The 22116-nt window shown below is 49.8% G+C and overlaps 1 protein-coding gene and 1 pseudogene across 2 annotated transcripts in view; both read left to right on the top strand.

The window, feature by feature from the left end:
- The window catches only part of LOC124020064 (pirin-like), a 28556-nt gene extending 24039 nt beyond the window's left edge, over window positions 1-4517 (top strand). For both annotated transcript variants that reach the window (XM_046335475.1, XM_046335476.1), the window contains 3 exons: window positions 3746-3828; window positions 3912-3978; window positions 4082-4517. In XM_046335475.1, coding sequence (XP_046191431.1) covers window positions 3746-3828; window positions 3912-3978; window positions 4082-4200 — 269 coding nt within the window. In that variant the 3' untranslated portion in view covers window positions 4201-4517. The remainder of the gene's footprint in view (window positions 1-3745; window positions 3829-3911; window positions 3979-4081) is intronic.
- Window positions 4518-14930: 10413 nt separating this feature from the next.
- Window positions 14931-22116, top strand: part of LOC124020065 — a 13069-nt pseudogene continuing 5883 nt past the window's right edge.

The raw sequence follows: 22116 nt of genomic DNA, 5'->3' as shown, positions 1-22116 counted from the left end.
ACATCTGTAACTAAGACTGAGGTGGGTTTGAACCGAGATGCCACTGAATGGACAGTGTCGTCTGTAACTAAGATTGAGGTGGGTTTGAACCGAGACGCCACTGAATGGACAGAGTGTCGTCTGTAACTAAGACTGAGGTGGGTTTGAACCGAGATGCCACTGAATGGACAGTGTCGTCTGTAACTAAGATTGAGGTGGGTTTGAACCGAGACGCCACTGAATGGACAGAGTGTCGTCTGTAACTAAGATTGAGGTGGGTTTGAACCGAGACGCCACTGAATGGACATCTGTAACTAAGATTGAGGTGGGTTTGAACCGAGACGCCACTGAATGGACATCTGTAACTAAGATTGAGGTGGGTTTGAACCGAGACGCCACTGAATGGACATCTGTAACTAAGATTGAGGTGGGTTTGAACCGAGATGCCACTGAATGGACAGTGTCGTCTGTAACTAAGATTGAGGTGGGTTTGAACCGAGACGCCACTGAATGGACAGTGTCGTCTGTAACTAAGATTGAGGTGGGTTTGAACCGAGACGCCACTGAATGGACATCTGTAACTAAGATTGAGGTGGGTTTGAACCGAGACGCCACTGAATCGACAGAGTGTCGTCTGTAACTAAGATTGAGGTGGGTTTGAACCGAGACGCCACTGAATGGACATCTGTAACTAAGATTGAGGTGGGTTTGAACCGAGACGCCACTGAATGGACATCTGTAACTAAGATTGAGGTGGGTTTGAACCGAGACGCCACTGAATGTGGACAGAGTGTCGTCTGTAACTAAGATTGAGGTGGGTTTGAACCGAGACGCCACTGAATGGACAGTGTCGTCTGTAACTAAGATTGAGGTGGGTTTGAACCGAGACGCCACTGAATGGACAGAGTGTCGTCTGTAACTAAGATTGAGGTGGGTTTGAACCGAGACGCCACTGAATGGACAGTGTGTCGTCTGTAACTAAGATTGAGGTGGGTTTGAACCGAGATGCCACTGAATGTGGACAGAGTGTCGTCTGTAACTAAGATTGAGGTGGGTTTGAACCGAGACGCCACTAAATGGACAGTGTCGTCTGTAACTAAGATTGAGGTGGGTTTGAACCGAGACGCCACTGAATCGACAGAGTGTCGTCTGTAACTAAGATTGAGGTGGGTTTGAACCGAGACGCCACTGAATGGACAGTGTCGTCTGTAACTAAGATTGAGGTGGGTTTGAACCGAGACGCCACTGAATGGACATCTGTAACTAAGACTGAGGTGGGTTTGAACCGAGATGCCACTGAATGGACAGTGTCGTCTGTAACTAAGATTGAGGTGGGTTTGAACCGAGATGCCACTGAATGGACAGTGTCGTCTGTAACTAAGATTGAGGTGGGTTTGAACCGAGACGCCACTGAATGGACAGAGTGTCGTCTGTAACTAAGACTGAGGTGGGTTTGAACCGAGATGCCACTGAATGGACAGTGTCGTCTGTAACTAAGATTGAGGTGGGTTTGAACCGAGACGCCACTGAATGGACAGAGTGTCGTCTGTAACTAAGATTGAGGTGGGTTTGAACCGAGACGCCACTGAATGGACATCTGTAACTAAGATTGAGGTGGGTTTGAACCGAGACGCCACTGAATGGACATCTGTAACTAAGATTGAGGTGGGTTTGAACCGAGACGCCACTGAATGGACATCTGTAACTAAGATTGAGGTGGGTTTGAACCGAGATGCCACTGAATGGACAGTGTCGTCTGTAACTAAGATTGAGGTGGGTTTGAACCGAGACGCCACTGAATGGACAGTGTCGTCTGTAACTAAGATTGAGGTGGGTTTGAACCGAGACGCCACTGAATGGACAGAGTGTCGTCTGTAACTAAGATTGAGGTGGGTTTGAACCGAGACGCCACTGAATGGACAGTGTGTCGTCTGTAACTAAGATTGAGGTGGGTTTGAACCGAGATGCCACTGAATGTGGACAGAGTGTCGTCTGTAACTAAGATTGAGGTGGGTTTGAACCGAGACGCCACTGAATGGACAGTGTCGTCTGTAACTAAGATTGAGGTGGGTTTGAACCGAGACGCCACTGAATCGACAGAGTGTCGTCTGTAACTAAGATTGAGGTGGGTTTGAACCGAGACGCCACTGAATGGACAGTGTCGTCTGTAACTAAGATTGAGGTGGGTTTGAACCGAGACGCCACTGAATGGACATCTGTAACTAAGACTGAGGTGGGTTTGAACCGAGATGCCACTGAATGGACAGTGTCGTCTGTAACTAAGATTGAGGTGGGTTTGAACCGAGATGCCACTGAATGGACAGTGTCGTCTGTAACTAAGATTGAGGTGGGTTTGAACCGAGACGCCACTGAATGGACAGAGTGTCGTCTGTAACTAAGACTGAGGTGGGTTTGAACCGAGATGCCACTGAATGGACAGTGTCGTCTGTAACTAAGATTGAGGTGGGTTTGAACCGAGACGCCACTGAATGGACAGAGTGTCGTCTGTAACTAAGATTGAGGTGGGTTTGAACCGAGACGCCACTGAATGGACATCTGTAACTAAGATTGAGGTGGGTTTGAACCGAGACGCCACTGAATGGACATCTGTAACTAAGATTGAGGTGGGTTTGAACCGAGACGCCACTGAATGGACATCTGTAACTAAGATTGAGGTGGGTTTGAACCGAGACGCCACTGAATGGACATCTGTAACTAAGATTGAGGTGGGTTTGAACCGAGACGCCACTGAATGGACATCTGTAACTAAGATTGAGGTGGGTTTGAACCGAGATGCCACTGAATGGACAGTGTCGTCTGTAACTAAGATTGAGGTGGGTTTGAACCGAGATGCCACTGAATCGACAGAGTGTCGTCTGTAACTAAGATTGAGGTGGGTTTGAACCGAGACGCCACTGAATGGACAGAGTGTCGTCTGTAACTAAGATTGAGGTGGGTTTGAACCGAGACGCCACTGAATGGACATCTGTAACTAAGATTGAGGTGGGTTTGAACCGAGACGCCACTGAATGGACAGAGTGTCGTCTGTAACTAAGATTGAGGTGGGTTTGAACCGAGACGCCACTGAATGTGGACAGAGTGTCGTCTGTAACTAAGATTGAGGTGGGTTTGAACCGAGACGCCACTGAATGTGGACAGTGTCGTCTGTAACTAAGATTGAGGTGGGTTTGAACCGAGACGCCACTGAATGGACAGAGTGTCGTCTGTAACTAAGACTGAGGTGGGTTTGAACCGAGATGCCACTGAATCGACAGAGTGTCGTCTGTAACTAAGATTGAGGTGGGTTTGAACCGAGACGCCACTGAATGGACAGTGTCGTCTGTAACTAAGATTGAGGTGGGTTTGAACCGAGACGCCACTGAATCGACAGAGTGTCGTCTGTAACTAAGATTGAGGTGGGTTTGAACCGAGATGCCACTGAATGGACAGAGTGTCGTCTGTAAGGCAAATCAAGCACAGCTGTGTCTGAAAAATAGATCCACCACAACTTGAAGCGTTTTGGCGTTTCTGCATTTCTTTTGACCTTAGTATTCAGATGAAGGAAGCAGACTTAACCATGTCAGACGGAGAGGAAATGCACATTTTCTTTGGTTCTTGATTGCAGTGTTTCCCTCGGGTTAAAATCTTGACAGAAATTTCTTAAATGAAAGTTGTTTTGTTTGCCATTTCTTTTGAGGTAATAATCTTGTTTTCATCCCAGGGGCCCGTCTGGTAGAGTTGATTCTGTTTTCCATTGCTCTTTCAGGTCCAGATGCAGAGCAACGGAAAGTGGAGCCACATCACACCATGGTGTTTGATGATGGCGGTTGCATAGCCGTAGAAAACAAGGTAGGCTGTCTGAACTTCTTACAGACTCTTAACACAGTTTTCAGGAATTGTAAGTTCACTACAATTCAAACTCCTTTCTCCAGACATCAGAGGTTTGCCATTTTGTCTTGATTGCGGGACAGCCGATCAATGAACCGGTGGTCCAACATGGTAAGAACTCCATTTCTTCACATCACTGATCTCCAGTCAGTTACCACAGTATTGGATCGTTCATGTGTAACGTGACACACTACACGTTCCTTTTGCTCTCCAGGTCCGTTTGTGATGAACACGGAAGAGGAGATCAACCAGGCAGTCAGAGACTACAGGACAGGGACCAATGGGTTCGAGAGGGCTACGGCTTGGAGGTCTAAGATCAGGGAATCCTTCTAAGAATCCGCAGACATCTTCTAATCATGTTATAGGTCTTGTCTTGTTATGGTCATGTGACCAAAGTGTATTTTAATCATGAACCAGCTTGATGTGTGTTTGTCTCTTTTTAAATCATTAAGTTCTCATTTTATACTGATTTTTTTTTTCTCAAATAGATGTTTTGTTACTGTGCCTCCAAGCCATTAAACTGAAATGTAAATGATGAAAAAAGCACTTTTAATTTAACCTCAACAAAACTATCCTGCCGTGATGTCTCCAGAAGCTATCTAATGGAAGCACTGATTCGTTCCAGTCATTATGTCCTTGGACAGACCTCAGAGGCAAGTATCCGTTACAGGAAGGAGGGAAACCAACCACAGATCACATTTCAAGGCCATTTGCATCTGGCAGAATGACGTCTCATACTGCGAAACAGCGGGTCTCCTCTCCCTCTCTATCACATCTCCTGTTTCTCCCTCCCTCCCTCCCTCTCTATCACACCTCCTGTTTCTCCCTCCTCCTCCCTCCCTCTCTATCACATCTCCTGTTTCTCCCTCCTCCTCCCTCCCTCTCTATCACATCTCCTGTTTCTCCCTCCTCCTCCCTCCCTCTCTATCACATCTCCTGTTTCTCCCTCCCTCTCTATCACATCTCCTGTTTCTCCCTCCTCCCTCCCTCTCTATCACATCTCCTGTTTCTCCCTCCTCCCTCCCTCTCTATCACATCTCCTGTTTCTCCCTCCCCCTCTCTATCACATCTCCTGTTTCTCCCTCCTCCCTCCCTCTCTATCACATCTCCTGTTTCTCCCTCCTCCCCTCCCTCTCTATCACATCTCCTGTTTCTCCCTCCCCCTCTCTATCACATCTCCTGTTTCTCCCTTCCTCCCTCCCTCTCTATCACATCTCCTGTTTCTCCCTCCTCCCTCCCTCCCTCTCTATCACATCTCCTGTTTCTCCCTCATCCTCCCTCCTCTCTATCACATCTCCTGTTTCTCCCTCCTCCTCCCTCCCTCTCTATCACATCTCCTGTTTCTCCCTCCCTCTCTATCACATCTCCTGTTTCTCCCTCCTCCTTCCTCCCTCTCTATCATCACCTCCTGTTTCTCCCTCCCTCTCTATCACATCTCCTGTTTCTCCCTCTCTATCACACCTCCTGTTTCTCCCTGTTTCTCCCTCCCTCTCTATCACATCTCCTGTTTCTCCTCCCTCCCTCTCTATCACACCTCCTGTTTCTCCTGTTTCTCCCTCCTCCTCCCTCCCTCCTATCACATCTCCTGTTTCTCCCTCCCTCCCTCCCTCTATCACATCTCCTGTTTCTCCCTCCCCTCTATCACACCTCCTGTTTCTCCTGTTTCTCTCCTCCTCCCTCCCTCTCTATCACATCTCCTGTTTCTCCCTCCTTCTCCCTCCCTCTCTATCACATCTCCTGTTTCTCCCTCCCTCTCTATCACATCTCCTGTTTCTCCCTCCCTCTCTATCACATCTCCTGTTTCTCCCTCCCTCTCTATCACATCTCCTGTTTCTCCCTCCTCTCCTCCCTCCCTCTCTATCACATCTCCTGTTTCTCCCTCCTCCTCCCTCCCTCTCTATCACACCTCCTGTTTCTCCTCCCTCCTCCTCCCTCTCTATCACATCTCCTGTTTCTCCCTCCCTCCCTCTCTATCACATCTCCTGTTTCTCCCTCCCTCTCTATCACATCTCCTGTTTCTCCCTCCTCCTCCCTCCCTCTCTATCACATCTCCTGTTTCTCCCCCTCTCTATCACATCTCCTGTTTCTCCCTCCCTCTCTATCACATCTCCTGTTTCTCTCCTCCTCCCCCTCTCTATCATCTCCTGTTTCTCCCTCCCTCTCTATCACATCTCCTGTTTCTCCTCCTCCCTCCCTCCCTCTCTATCACATCTCCTGTTTCTCCCTCCCTCTCTATCACATCTCCTGTTTTCTCCCTCCTCCCTCTCTATCACATCTCCCTCCCTCCCTCTCTATCACATCTCCTGTTTCTCCCTCCCTCTCTATCACATCTCCTGTTTCTCCCTCCCTCTCTATCACATCTCCTGTTTCTCCCTCCCTCTCTATCACATCTCCTGTTTCTCCCTCCTCCTCCCTCCCTCTCTCATCTCCTGTTTCTCCCTCCTCCTCCCTCCCTCTCTATCACATCTCCTGTTTCTTTCCTCCCTCCCTCTCTATCACATCTCCTGTTTCTCCCTCCTCCTCCCTCCCTCTCTATCATCTCCTGTTTCTCCCTCCCTCTCTATCACATCTCCTGTTTCTCCCTTCCTCCCTCCCTCTCTATCACATCTCCTGTTTCTCTCCTCCTCCCTCCCTCTCTATCACATCTCCCTCCCTCCTCCTCCCTCCCTCTCTATCACATCTCCTGTTTCTCCTCCTCCTTCCTCTCCTGTTTCTCCCTCCTCTCTATCACATCTCCTGTTTCTCCTCCCCTCCCTCTCTATCACATCTCCTGTTTCTCCCTCCTCCTCCTCCCTCTCTATCACATCTCCTGTTTCTCCCTCCCTCTCTATCACATCTCCTGTTTCTGTTTCTCCCTCCCTCTCTATCACATCCCTCCTGTTTCTCCCTCCCTCTCTATCACATCTCCTGTTTCTCCCTCCCTCTCTATCACATCTCCTGTTTCTCCCTCCTCCTCCCTCCCTCTCTATCACATCTCCTGTTTCTCCCTCCCTCTCTATCATCTCCTGTTTCCTCCCTCCCTCTCTATCACATCTCCTGTTTTCTCCCTCCTCCTCTCTATCACATCTCCTGTTTCTCCCTCCTCTCTATCACATCTCCTGTTTCTCCCTCCCCTCTCTATCACATCTCCTGTTCCTCCTCCCTCCCCCTCTCTATCACATCTCCTGTTTCTCTCCTCCTCTCTATCACCTCCTGTTTCTCCCTCCCTCTCTATCACATCTCCTGTTTCTCTCCCTCCCTCTCTATCACATCTCCTGTTTTTCTCCCTCCCTCTCTATCACATCTCCTGTTTCCTCCCTCCTCTCCTCCTCCCTCTCTATCACATCTCCTGTTTCTCCCTCCTCCTCCTCCCTCTATCACATCTCCTGTTTCTCCCTCCTCTCTATCACATCTCCTGTTTCCTCCTCCCTCCCTCTCTATCACATCTCCTGTTTCTCCCTCCTCCTCCCTCCTCTCTATCACATCTCCTGTTTCTCCCTCCCTCTCTATCACATCTCCTGTTTCTTTCCTCCCTCCCTCTCTATCACCTCCTGTTTCTCCCTCCTCCTCCCTCCCTCTATCACATCTCCTGTTTCTCCCTCCCTCTCTATCACATCTCCTGTTTCTCCCTCCTCTCTAACACATCTCCTGTTTCTCCCTCCTCCTCCCTCCCTCTCTATCACATCTCCTGTTTCCCTCCTCTCCTCCCTCCCTCTCTATCACATCTCCTGTTTCTCCCTCCTCCTCCCTCCCTCTCTATCACATCTCCTGTTTCTCCCTCCCTCTCTATCACATCTCCTGTTTCTCCCCCTCCCTCTCCTCACATCTCCTGTTTCTCCCTCCCTCTCTATCACATCTCCTGTTTCTCCCTCCCTCTCTATCACACATCTCCTGTCACATCTCCTGTTTCTCCCTCCTCCTCTCTATCACATCTCCTGTTTCCCTCCCTCCTATCACATCTCCTGTTTCTCCCTCCCTCTCTATCACATCTCCTGTTTCTCCCTCCCTCTCTATTCCTCCCTCCCTCTCTCACATCTCCTGTTTCTCCCTCCTCCTCCCTCCCTCTCTATCACATCTCCTGTTTCTCCCTCCTCCTCCCTCCCTCTCTATCACATCTCCTGTTTCTCCCTCCCTCTCTATCACATCTCCTGTTTCTCCTCCTCCTCTCTATCACATCTCCTGTTTCTCCCTCCTCCTCCCTCTCTATCACATCTCCTGTTTCTCCCTCCCCTCTATCACACCTCCTGTTTCTCCTCTCTATCACATCTCCTGTTTCTCCCTCCCTCTCTATCACATCTCCTGTTTCTCCCTCCCTCTCTATCACATCTCCTGTTTCTCCCTCCTCCTCCCTCCCCTCTCTATCACATCTCCTGTTTCTCCCTCCCTCTCTATCACATCTCCTGTTTCTCCCTCCTCCTCCCTCCCTCTCTATCACATCTCCTGTTTCTCCCTCCTCTCTATCACATCTCCTGTTTCTCCCTCCCCTCTATCCATCTCTATTTCTCTCCTGTTTCTCCCTCCCTCTCTATCACATCTCCTGTTTCTCCCTCCTCCTCTCTATCACATCTCCTGTTTCTCCCTCCTCTCTATCACCCTCCTGTTTCTCCCTCCCTCTCTATCACATCTCCTGTTTCTCCCTCCCTCTCTATCACATCTCCTGTTTCCTCCCTCCCTCTATCACATCTCCTGTTTCTCCCTCCCTCTCTATCACATCTCCTGTTTCTCCCTCCCTCTCTATCACATCTCCTGTTTCTCCCTCCCTCTCTATCACATCTCCTCTCCCTCCATCCCTCCCTCCGCAGACAATCAAACCCCTGGGCACACACTGGTTGAATCAATGTTTCCTCGTAATTAGACGAAATGAGGTCTGTGCCCAGTGGGAAGTGAGTTTTGGCTGGGATGGGATAGGGGTGGGGTGGAGGGTGGGAGTGTCCCTCCCTGGCCCATGTATCCATGCTTCGTAGCTGAGGTCTGGATCACATTTAAAACACATGTTCATGCTGCTCCAGATAAGCTGAACTCTGTGGAAATACAGTGGCTTTGGATTTAACAGCCAAGGCAGGGGCAGACAGAACAGACTTACAGACCTACAGAGCAAGGCAACATCAGACAGGGGCAGACAGAACAGACTTACAGACAGACAGAGCAAGGCAACATCAGACAGGGGCAGACAGAACAGACTTACAGACCTACAGAGCAAGGCAACATCAGACAGGGGCAGACAGAACAGACTTACAGACCTACAGAGCAAGGCAACATCAGACAGGGGCAGACAGAACAGACTTACAGACCTACAGAGCAAGGCAACATCAGACAGGGGCAGACAGAACAGACTTACAGACCTACAGAGCAAGGCAACATCAGACAGGGGCAGACAGAACAGACTTTCAGACCTACAGAGCAAGGCAACATCAGACAGGGGCAGACAGAACAGACTTACAGACCTACAGAGCAAGGCAACATCAGACAGGGGCAGACAGAACAGACTTACAGACCTACAGAGCAAGGCAACATCAGACAGGGGCAGACAGAACAGACTTACAGACCTACAGAGCAAGGCAACATCAGACAGGGGCAGACAGAACAGACTTACAGACCTACAGAGCAAGGCAACATCAGACAGAACAGACTTACAGACAGACAGAGCAAGGCAACATCAGACAGAACAGACTTACAGACCTACAGAGCAAGGCAACATCAGACAGGGGCAGACAGAACAGACTTACAGACCTACAGAGCAAGGCAACATCAGACAGGGGCAGACAGAACAGACTTACAGACCTACAGAGCAAGGCAACATCAGACAGGGGCAGACAGAACAGACTTACAGACCTACAGAGCAAGGCAACATCAGACAGGAGCAGACAGAACAGACTTACAGACCTACAGAGCAAGGCAACATCAGACAGGAGCAGACAGAACAGACTTACAGACCTACAGAGCAAGGCAACATCAGACAGAACAGACTTACAGACAGACAGAGCAAGGCAACATCAGACAGGGGCAGACAGAACAGACTTACAGACCTACAGAGCAAGGCAACATCAGACAGAACAGACTTACAGACAGACAGAGCAAGGCAACATCAGACAGGGGCAGACAGAACAGACTTACAGACCTACAGAGCAAGGCAACATCAGACAGGGGCAGACAGAACAGACTTACAGACAGACAGAGCAAGGCAACATCAGACAGGGGCAGACAGAACAGACTTACAGACCTACAGAGCAAGGCAACATCAGACAGGGGCAGACAGAACAGACTTACAGACCTACAGAGCAAGGCAACATCAGACAGAACAGACTTACAGACCTACAGAGCAAGGCAACATCAGACAGGGGCAGACAGAACAGACTTACAGACCTACAGAGCAAGGCAACATCAGACAGGGGCAGACAGAACAGACTTACAGACCTACAGAGCAAGGCAACATCAGACAGGGGCAGACAGAACAGACTTACAGACAGACAGAGCAAGGCAACATCAGACAGGGGCAGACAGAACAGACTTACAGACCTACAGAGCAAGGCAACATCAGACAGGGGCAGACAGAACAGACTTACAGACCTACAGAGCAAGGCAACATCAGACAGAACAGACTTACAGACAGACAGAGCAAGGCAACATCAGACAGGAGCAGACAGAACAGACTTACAGACCTACAGAGCAAGGCAACATCAGACAGGGGCAGACAGAACAGACTTACAGACCTACAGAGCAAGGCAACATCAGACAGGGGCAGACAGAACAGACTTACAGACCTACAGAGCAAGGCAACATCAGACAGGGGCAGACAGAACAGACTTACAGACCTACAGAGCAAGGCAACATCAGACAGAACAGACTTACAGACAGACAGAGCAAGGCAACATCAGACAGGAGCAGACAGAACAGACTTACAGACCTACAGAGCAAGGCAACATCAGACAGGGGCAGACAGAACAGACTTACAGACAGACAGAGCAAGGGAGACAAGGCAGGGGCAGACAGAACAGACTTACAGACAGACAGAGCAAGGCAACATCAGACAGGAGCAGACAGAACAGACTTACAGACCTACAGAGCAAGGCAACATCAGACAGGAGCAGACAGAACAGACTTACGGACCTACAGAGCAAGGCAACATCAGACAGGGGCAGACAGAACAGACTTACAGACAGACAGAGCAAGGCAACATCAGACAGGAGCAGACAGACAGAGCAAGGCAACATCAGACAGGGGCAGACAGAACAGACTTACAGACAGACAGAGCAAGGGAGACAAGGCAGGGGCAGAAAGAACAGACTTACAGACCTACAGAGCAAGGCAACATCAGACAGGGGCAGACAGAACAGACTTACAGACCTACAGAGCAAGGCAACATCAGACAGGGGCAGACAGAACAGACTTACAGAGCAAGGCAACATCAGACAGAACAGACTTACAGACAGACAGAGCAAGGCAACATCAGACAGGAGCAGACAGAACAGACTTACAGACCTACAGAGCAAGGCAACATCAGACAGGGGCAGACAGAACAGACTTACAGACAGACAGAGCAAGGGAGACAAGGCAGGGGCAGACAGAACAGACTTACAGACAGACAGAGCAAGGCAACATCAGACAGGAGCAGACAGAACAGACTTACAGACCTACAGAGCAAGGCAACATCAGACAGGGGCAGACAGAACAGACTTACAGACAGACAGAGCAAGGGAGACAAGGCAGGGGCAGACAGAACAGACTTACAGACAGACAGAGCAAGGCAACATCAGACAGGAGCAGACAGAACAGACTTACAGACCTACAGAGCAAGGCAACATCAGACAGGAGCAGACAGAACAGACTTACAGACCTACAGAGCAAGGCAACATCAGACAGGGGCAGACAGAACAGACTTACAGACAGACAGAGCAAGGCAACATCAGACAGGAGCAGACAGAACAGACTTACAGACAGACAGAGCAAGGCAACATCAGACAGGGGCAGACAGAACAGACTTACAGACAGACAGAGCAAGGGAGACAAGGCAGGGGCAGACAGAACAGACTTACAGACAGAACCAGGGAGACAAGGTGGGGACAGAGAGACAGACAGACAGAGCAAGGCAACATCAGACAGACAAACAGAACCAGGGAGACAAGGTGGGGACAGACAGAACCAGGGAGACAAGGCGGGGCCAGACAGAGCCAGGGAGACAAGGCGGGGCCAGACAGAACCAGGGAGACAAGGCGGGGCCAGACAGAGCCAGGGAGACAAGGCGGGGCCAGACAGAGCCAGGGAGACAAGGCGGGGCCAGACAGAGCCAGGGAGACAAGGCGGGGCCAGACAGAGCCAGGGAGACAAGGCGGGGCCAGACAGAGCCAGGGAGACAAGGCGGGGCCAGACAGAGCCAGGGAGACAAGGCGGGGCCAGACAGAGCCAGGGAGACAAGGCGGGGCCAGACAGAGCCAGGGAGACAAGGTGGGGCCAGACAGAGCCAGGGAGACAAGGCGGGGCCAGACAGAGCCAGGGAGACAAGGTGGGGCCAGACAGAGCCAGGGAGACAAGGTGGGGCCAGACAGAGCCAGGGAGACACGGCGGGGCCAGACAGAGCCAGGGAGACAAGGCGGGGCCAGACAGAGCCAGGGTGACATGGTGAGGACAGAGAGACAGACAGACAGCCCTCTCAACCCTGAAGGACGGGAACTAAGTGCGGGGCCATCCTCGCTCGATGTGACAAGCAGGCCCTTTAAGCAGAGGCTGAGACACAGTAGATAATGAGATCTGAAGAGGTCTGGACTAACTGGGGAGAAGAGAAAAGAGGGGATAGTCAAGACAGGCAAAAGAAAGAAGACCGTCTTAAAAGTCCTTGCTTGTAGTTGGACCAATAGAGAGACCGTCTTAAAAGTCCTTGCTTGTAGTTGGACCAATAGAGAGACAGTCTCAAGTGACTGAGTGAAACTTTAAGTGTCCTTGCTGTGTGTAGTTGGGGGGAAGAGAGAGAGGTAGAGGTGTTTTAAATCCTCTTTAGCTGTTCCATTTGCTCTGGGGTGTCTGTGGCCAGATGGAGAGGGAGAGAGAGGAGGTGTCTGTGACCCGGGGGGAGAGAGGGAGAGGTGTCTGTGACCCGGGGGAGAGAGGGAGAGGTGTCTGTGACCCGGGGGGGAGAGAGGGAGAGGTGTCTGTGACCCGGGGGAGAGAGGGAGAGGTGTCTGTGACCAGGGAGAGAGAGAGAGTCTATGACCAGGGAGAGAGAGGTGTCTGTGACCAGGGAGAGAGAGGGAGAGGTGTCTGTGACCCGGGGGGAGAGAGGGAGAGGTGTCTGTGACCAGGGAGAGAGAGGGAGAGGTGTCTGTGACCCGGGGGAGAGAGGGAGAGGTGTCTGTGACCCAGGGGGAGAGAGGGAGAGGTGTCTGTGACCCGGGGGAGAGAGGGAGAGGGAGGTGTCTGTGACCAGGGGGAGGAGAGGGAGAGGTGTCTGTGACCAGGGAGAGAGGGAGAGGTGTCTGTGACCCGGGGGGAGAGGTGTCTGTGACCCGGGGGGGGGAGAGGGAGAGGTGTCTGTGACCAGGGGAGAGAGGGAGAGGTGTCTGTGACCAGGGAGAGAGAGGGAGAGGTGTCTGTGACCCGGGGGAGAGAGGGAGAGGTGTCTGTGACCAGGGAGAGAGAGGGAGAGGTGTCTGTGACCAGGGAGAGGACCAGGAGAGAGGAGAGTGTCTGTGGGGAGAGAGAGAGGGAGAGGTGTCTGTGACCCGGGGGAGAGGGGAGAGGTGTCTGTGACCAGGGAGAGGAGAGAGGGAGAGGTGTCTGTGACCAGGGGAGAGAGAGGGAGAGGTGTCTGTGACCCGGGGGGAGAGAGGGAGAGGTGTCTGTGACCCGGGGGAGAGAGGGAGAGGTGTCTGTGACCGGGGGAGAGAGGGAGAGGTGTCTGTGACCAGGGAGAGAGAGGGAGAGGTGTCTGTGACCAGGGAGAGAGAGGGAGAGGTGTCTGTGACCAGGGAGGGGGAGAGAGGGAGAGGGGTGTCGGGGGGAGAGAGGGTGACCCGGGGGGGAGAGGGGAGAGGTGTCTGTGACCAGGGAGAGAGAGAGAGTCTATGACCAGGGGAGAGAGAGGTGTCTGTGACCAGGGGAGAGAGGGAGAGGTGTCTGTGACCCGGGGAGAGAGAGGGAGAGGTGTCTGTGACCCGGGGGAGAGAGGGAGAGGTGTCTGTGACCCGGGGGAGAGGGAGAGGTGTCTGTGACCCGGGGGAGAGAGGGAGAGGTGTCTGTGACCCGGGGGGAGAGAGGGAGAGAGGAGAGAGGGAGTGTCTGTGACCAGGGAGAGAGAGGGAGAGGTGTCTGTGACCAGGGAGAGAGAGGGAGAGGTGTCTGTGACCAGGGAGAGAGAGGGGAGAGGTGTCTGTGACCAGGGAGAGAGAGGGAGAGGTGTCTGTGACCAGGGAGAGAGAGGGAGAGGTGTCTGTGACCCGGGGGAGAGAGGGAGAGGTGTCTGTGACCAGGGGGAGAGAGGGAGAGGTGTCTGTGACCCGGGGGGAGAGAGGGAGAGGTGTCTGTGACCAGGGAGAGAGAGGGAGAGGTGTCTGTGACCCGGGGGGAGAGAGGGAGAGGTGTCTGTGACCAGGGGGAGAGAGGGAGAGGTGTTTGTGACCAGGGAGAGAGAGGGAGAGGTGTCTGTGACCAGGGAGAGAGAGGGAGAGGTGTCTGTGACCCGGGGGGAGAGAGGGAGAGGTGTCTGTGACCAGGGAGAGAGAGGGAGAGGTGTCTGTGACCAGGGAGAGAGAGGGAGAGGTGTCTGTGACCAGGGAGAGAGAGGGAGAGGTGTCTGTGACCAGGGAGAGGGAGAGAGAGGTGTCTGTGACCCGGGGGGAGAGAGGGAGAGGTGTCTGTGACCAGGGAGAGAGAGGGAGAGGTGTCTGTGACCAGGGGGGGGAGAGGGAGAGGTGTCTGTGACCAGGGGGAGAGAGGGAGAGGTGTCTGTGACCAGGGGGGAGAGGGGGAGAGAGGGAGAGGTGTCTGTGACCAGGGAGAGAGAGGGAGAGGTGTCTGTGACCAGGGAGAGAGAGGGAGAGGTGTCTGTGACCAGGGAGAGAGAGAGAGTCTGTGACCCGGGGGGAGAGAGGGAGAGGTGTCTGTGACCAGGGAGAGAGAGGGGGAGAGAGGGAGAAGTGTCCGTAACCACAGGGACTGTGACAGGAGCTTGTGTGTGGTCTGAGGAGTCAGCGCCGGTCTGAGAGGGGCTGGTCTGTAGAGAGGAGACTCCTTCCTCTGGCTCTGCTCTCTATTATAGAGGATTACCCAATACAGAAACATCTCTCTGTTACAGGGGATTACCCTGAGAGAAACGGCTCTCTGTTATACAACTTCTGTCCAGAGACTGAAAATTGACCGTACAGAGACAGAAGGAGAACTTTGAACACAAAAGAGACTGAGATACAGCATTGAACCAGAGGATGCAGAGGATGCTTGCTGCCGGTGTTGGAATGATGCTGGTGTTGGTGAGGTTGAACTTAGGAATGCCAAACAAGGTTCAAGATGATCCCAGCTCTCTCAGGGTAAGTGTCCGGTGTCTATGCACTTCATTTCTGTATGGCTTCAATGTCCAGACCAGGCACTGTTTCATCTGCAACTCATGTTCTGCTCAGGCTCTATTCTGTGGATTCAATGCACGAGTCATCGTCATCAAGAAGCTATTTATTAATAACCGGTATGTCATCAAATGGGGACACATGTCTCCCACTGGAGGCACCAGGTTTGAGTCCATCTTTGTGTTCTTATGAACTGAATCAAGTCTCCTTACAACTCACCATGTGAGCTAATAAAACTAGCGCTGACCAGTTGGCAGGGGGAGTAGAGAAACGACACACACACCACCTGTGAGCTGTCCATGAACATCAGAGCTGACATGGTCTAATGAGCTGTGTGTGTGTGTGTGTGTGTGTGTGTGTGTGTGTGTGTGTGTGTGTGTGTGTGTGTGTGTGTGTGTGTGTGTGTGTGTGTGTGTGTGTGTGTGTGTGTGTGTGTGTGTGTGTGTGTGTGTGTGTGTGTGTGTGTGTGTGTGTGTGTGTGTGTGTGTGTGTGTGTGCCTCTTATGTAAACGGTGCAAATGCATGCGTCACCGTTAACAAGATCTCACTGACCTGGAAAGAGGAGCGTTTGAACTTCCTAAATGATGAAACACTTCTCTCTCTTTCTCTTGCTCTTCTTCGCTCTCTCCTCTCTCTTGTTCGCTGTCTGTCTCCCCCCACTCACTCTCCTGATATCTCTCCCTTGGGGACCTGCTTTCCCCTGGGTCTAAATTGCAGAAGAGGGAAAATAAAACTCCTTGTCTGTCTGGTTTACGAGGAAGCAGCCAGCTACACCCTAACGTCACAATCCTCACATAGAGGAAGCATCCAGCTACACCCTGACGTCACAATCCTCACATAGAGGAAGCATCCAGCTACACCCTGACGTCACAATCCTCACATAGAGGAAGCATCCAGCTACACCCTGACGTCACAATCCTCACATAGAGGAAGCATCCAGCTACACCCTGACGTCACAATCCTCACATAGAGGAAGCATCCAGCTACACCCTGACGTCACAATCCTCACATAGAGGAAGCATCCAGCTACACCCTGACGTCACAATCCTCACATAGAGGAAGCATCCAGCTACACCCTGACGTCACAATCCTCACATAGGGGAAGCATCCAGCTACACCCTAACGTCACAATCCTCACATAGAGGAAGCATCCAGCTACACCCTGACGTCACAATCCTCACATAGAGGAAGCATCCAGCTACACCCTGACGTCACAATCCTCACATAGAGGAAGCATCCAGCTACACCCTGACGTCACAATCCTCACATAGAGGAAGCATCCAGCTACACCCTGACGTCACAATCCTCACATAGAGGAAGCATCCAGCTACACCCTGACGTCACAATCCTCACATAGAGGAAGCATCCAGCTACACCCTGACGTCACAATCCTCACATAGAGGAAGCATCCAGCTACACCCTGACGTCACAATCCTCACATAGAGGAAGCATCCAGCTACACCCTGACGTCACAATCCTCACATAGAGGAAGCATCCAGCTACACCCTGACGTCACAATCCTCACATAGAGGAAGCATCCAGCTACACCCTGACGACACAATCCTCACATAGAGGAAGCATCCAGCTACACCCTAACGACACAATCCTCACATAGAGGAAGCAGCCAGCTACACCCTAACGTCACAATCCTCACATAGAGGAAGCAGCCAGCTACACCCTAACGTCACAATCCTCACATAGAGGAAGCATCCAGCTACACCCTAACGTCACAATCCTCACATAGAGGAAGCAGCCAGCTACACCCTAACGTCACAATCCTCACATAGAGGAAGCATCCAGCTACACCCTGACGTCACAATCCTCACATAGAGGAAGCATCCAGCTACACCCTGACGTCACAATCCTCACATAGAGGAAGCATCCAGCTACACCCTGACGTCACAATCCTCACATAGAGGAAGCATCCAGCTACACCCTGACGTCACAATCCTCACATAGGGGAAGCATCCAGCTACACCCTAACGTCACAATCCTCACATAGAGGAAGCATCCAGCTACACCCTGACGTCACAATCCTCACATAGAGGAAGCATCCAGCTACACCCTAACGTCACAATCCTCACATAGAGGAAGCATCCAGCTACACCCTGACGTCACAATCCTCACATAGAGGAAGCATCCAGCTACACCCTGACGTCACAATCCTCACATAGAGGAAGCATCCAGCTACACCCTGACGTCACAATCCTCACATAGAGGAAGCATCCAGCTACACCCTGACGTCACAATCCTCACATAGAGGAAGCATCCAGCTACACCCTGACGTCACAATCCTCACATAGAGGAAGCATCCAGCTACACCCTGACGTCACAATCCTCACATAGAGGAAGCATCCAGCTACACCCTGACGTCACAATCCTCACATAGAGGAAGCAGCCAGCTACACCCTAACGTCACAATCCTAACATAGAGGAAGCATCCAGCTACACCCTGACGTCACAATCCTCACATAGAGGAAGCATCCAGCTACACCCTAACGTCACAATCCTCACATAGAGGAAGCATCCAGCTACACCCTGACGTCACAATCCTCACATAGAGGAAGCATCCAGCTACACCCTGACGTCACAATCCTCACATAGAGGAAGCATCCAGCTACACCCTGACGTCACAATCCTCACATAGAGGAAGCATCCAGCTACACCCTGACGTCACAATCCTCACATAGAGGAAGCATCCAGCTACACCCTGACGTCACAATCCTCACATAGAGGAAGCATCCAGCTACACCCTGACGTCACAATCCTCACATAGAGGAAGCATCCAGCTACACCCTGACGTCACAATCCTCACATAGAGGAAGCATCCAGCTACACCCTGACGTCACAATCCTCACATAGAGGAAGCATCCAGCTACACCCTGACGTCACAATCCTCACATAGAGGAAGCATCCAGCTACACCCTAACGACACAATCCTCACATAGAGGAAGCATCCAGCTACACCCTGACGTCACAATCCTCACATAGAGGAAGCATCCAGCTACACCCTGACGTCACAATCCTCACACATTGAACTGATCAGTGGCGGCTCATGTCGTTACAACGACTGGAAGAAATGAAAACAAACTGTTTCTGTTTGACATGTTTCATATTACACGACAGTCCCTTTTCTCAGCCTCGCCTCTGACCCGGCCTCTCTCCTCTCTGTTTCTGTTTGACATGTTTCATATTACACGACAGTCCCTTTTCTCTGAGCTCCTCTCTGCATGTTTCTCAGTCCCTTTTCTCAGCCCGCCCTCTCTCCTCTCTGTTGTTTATTCAACTCTCCATCTGTTCTGTGGGTTTCCCTTCCCGTCTCATAAATGAATGGAAGTCCCTTATTCCCTCGTTATTTGTCTTTCTCAACAAATTCGACCGCACCCTTTTTATATTGTAAATGTTTAAAAGGTTTTTGTGATTTTGAACTTTTACAATTGGCAACAATAGACTATTTAAATTGCAACATTTTGTTGTTAAATTGACATTACACCAACACAGTCATAATGTAATATCTTAGTTTTTTGGGATAATAGTGTGCAGAGAGTGAATGTAGTGTAAATATGATCTGAACAGTATAAGTGGAGGCAGGGAAGAAGCCACAGCTCCATAGGACTGGTCAGCTGTAATACCAGACTGGTCTCCTCCAATGTGTTTGGAGTTGTACACATGACTGTTCCCTCTCTCCATGTTGGCCTGTAGGGCACTGAGAGAGAACACACAACACACCTTTATCAATTATTGTGCTCGGATTTTCTGACCTGCTTGTTGTCTGCAGTAACACAGTATATTAGTTAGTGATCTACCTGATTGTTGTCTGCAGTAACACAGTATATTAGTTAGTGATCTACCTGATTGTTGTCTGCAGTAACACAGTATATTAGTTAGTGATCTACCTGCTGGTTGTCTGCAGTAACACAGTATATTAGTTAGTGATCTACCTGATTGTTGTCTGCAGTAACACAGTATATTAGTTAGTGATCTACCTGCTTGTTGTCTGCAGTAACACAGTATATTAGTTAGTGATCTACCTGATTGTTGTCTGCAGTAACACAGTATATTAGTTAGTGATCTACCTGATTGTTGTCTGCAGTAACACAGTATATTAGTTAGTGATCTACCTGCTTGTTGTCTGCAGTAACACAGTATATTAGTTAGTGATCTACCTGATTGTTGTCTGCAGTAACACAGTATATTAGTTAGTGATCTACCTGATTGTTGTCTGCAGTAACACAGTATATTAGTTAGTGATCTACCTGCTGGTTGTCTGCAGTAACACAGTATATTAGTTAGTGATCTACCTGATTGTTGTCTGCAGTAACACAGTATATTAGTTAGTGATCTACCTGATTGTTGTCTGCAGTAACACAGTATATTAGTTAGTGATCTACCTGCTTGTTGTCTGCAGTAACACAGTATATTAGTTAGTGATCTACCTGATTGTTGTCTGCAGTAACACAGTATATTAGTTAGTGATCTACCTGATTGTTGTCTGCAGTAACACAGTATATTAGTTAGTGATCTACCTGCTTGTTGTCTGCAGTAACACAGTATATTAGTTAGTGATCTACCTGATTGTTGTCTGCAGTAACACAGTATATTAGTTAGTGATCTACCTGATTGTTGTCTGCAGTAACACAGTATATTAGTTAGTGATCTACCTGCTTGTTGTCTGCAGTAACACAGTATATTAGTTAGTGATCTACCTGATTGTTGTCTGCAGTAACACAGTATATTAGTTAGTGATCTACCTGCTTGTTGTCTGCAGTAACACAGTATATTAGTTAGTGATCTACCTGCTGGTTGTCTGCAGTAACACAGTATATTAGTTAGTGATCTACCTGATTGTTGTCTGCAGTAACACAGTATATTAGTTAGTGACCTAACTGATTGTTGTCTGCAGTAGTACTGTATATTAGTTAGTGATCTACCTGCTTATTATCTGCAGTAGTACTGTATATTTGTTCGTTTGTGGGCTACCTGCTTGTTATCTGCAGTATTACTGTATATGTGTTAGTTTGTGGCCTACCTTCTTGTTATCTGCACTAGCATGTGCAGCAGCAGTTGTAATCGTGTCTCTGTGGGAAACAGTAGCTAGGTCTCCTAATATTCTGTGTCTCTCCTCCATCCTCTGCTCCATGGGAAGGAGGAGGCTTGTCTTCTCATAGCTCCTAGAGCTCCTCAACAGGTGGACCCTGGGAACTCCTGCCCCCACTACCCCTTAATGTCACCCCAGCCAACTCCACATTCGCAGCTGCTATGTTGTCTATGGGCTGATGCCAGGGGATCTACTGTGCATTTGGGGTACAATGGGCATCCTCTCATCCCAGCTATGAACAGTCATGGGAATGAGAAGAAGTAATGATTACACACGTAGTACTACAATACTGTAGTACTATAAAACTGTAGTACTATTATACTGTAGTTCTACAATATTGTAGTACTATAATACTGTAGTGCTACAATACTGTGGTGCTACAATACTGTAGTGCTACAATACTGTGGTGCTACAATACTGTGGTGCTACAATACTGTAGTGCTACAATACTGTGGTGCTAAAATACTGTAATGCTATAATACTACATTACCACAGTACTATAATACCACAATACTGCAGAACTATAATACTACAATACTGTAGTACTATAATACTACAATAATGAAGTATGATACTACTGTAGTGCTACAATACTGTGGTGCTAAAATACTGTAATGCTATAATACTACATTACCACAGTACTATAATACCACAATACTGCAGAACTATAATACTACAATACTGTAGTACTATAATACTACAATAATGAAGTACAATACTACTGTAGTGCTATAATACTATAATGCTGTAGTACTACAATACTGTGGTACTATAATACTGTAGTACTATAATACTACAATAACATAGTACTATAATACTGTACTACTATAATACTACACTACCTTATTACTATAATACTGTAGTACTATACTATGTAGTGCTATAATATTGTAGTACTTTAATACTACAATACAGTGGTACTATAATACTGTAGTGATATAATACTATAATACACAGAAGCACTGATTGTTTTTGTACCTGTTGTGATCTAAATGATGATAGTCTTAAATCCCAGGACAGCTGTTAATGGTCTGTGGGACCTGACTTTGGGCAATAATAGCACAGTCAGAGGTGGATGTGAGTGTGAGGAGTCAGACTGACTTGCATGTATCATCAGCTCAGTCCAGTCCTTGTAAACCGGCCTCAATCGCATCTAAAGTTAATCCTGACTTGGATGTAAGAGTGCTGCCCTCTTGTGGTGAGACTGTTGACTCTCACAAACCAACTAACAATATTTTACCATACCAGCGTGTTGGAGCTTATTTTCTATCCTGTCTTTAAAACAACATATATCATTAAATGTTTTGTGTCCTCTTCCTCTGCTCCCTGCAGGTGATCAACCAGGAGAAGTGGGAGAGGGATGTGCGTTCGGCCTCCAGTCTGGACGAGCTGCTCATGCTGACAGATTTCCCTGACTGGAAGCTGTGGAAGTGTCGTCTAAAACTCAAACACCTGGAGACGTCTCCCTCATCCTCTTCCTCTCAGCAGCCCAACCACCGTTCCTCCTCCTCCTCCTCCTCCTCCTCCTCCTCCTCCTCCTCCTCCTCCTCCTCCTCCGCTGGGTCACACCGCTCCACGCGCTACGCTGTAGCATCCTACAGCCTGGAGATACTCAAAGGTATGTGG

The sequence above is a fragment of the Oncorhynchus gorbuscha genome, unplaced genomic scaffold (assembly GCF_021184085.1).
Source record: "Oncorhynchus gorbuscha isolate QuinsamMale2020 ecotype Even-year unplaced genomic scaffold, OgorEven_v1.0 Un_scaffold_756, whole genome shotgun sequence".
NCBI lineage: Eukaryota > Metazoa > Chordata > Actinopteri > Salmoniformes > Salmonidae > Oncorhynchus > Oncorhynchus gorbuscha.
Note: the sequence above shows the minus strand (reverse complement) of the source record. Positions and strands in the feature narration are given on the sequence as shown.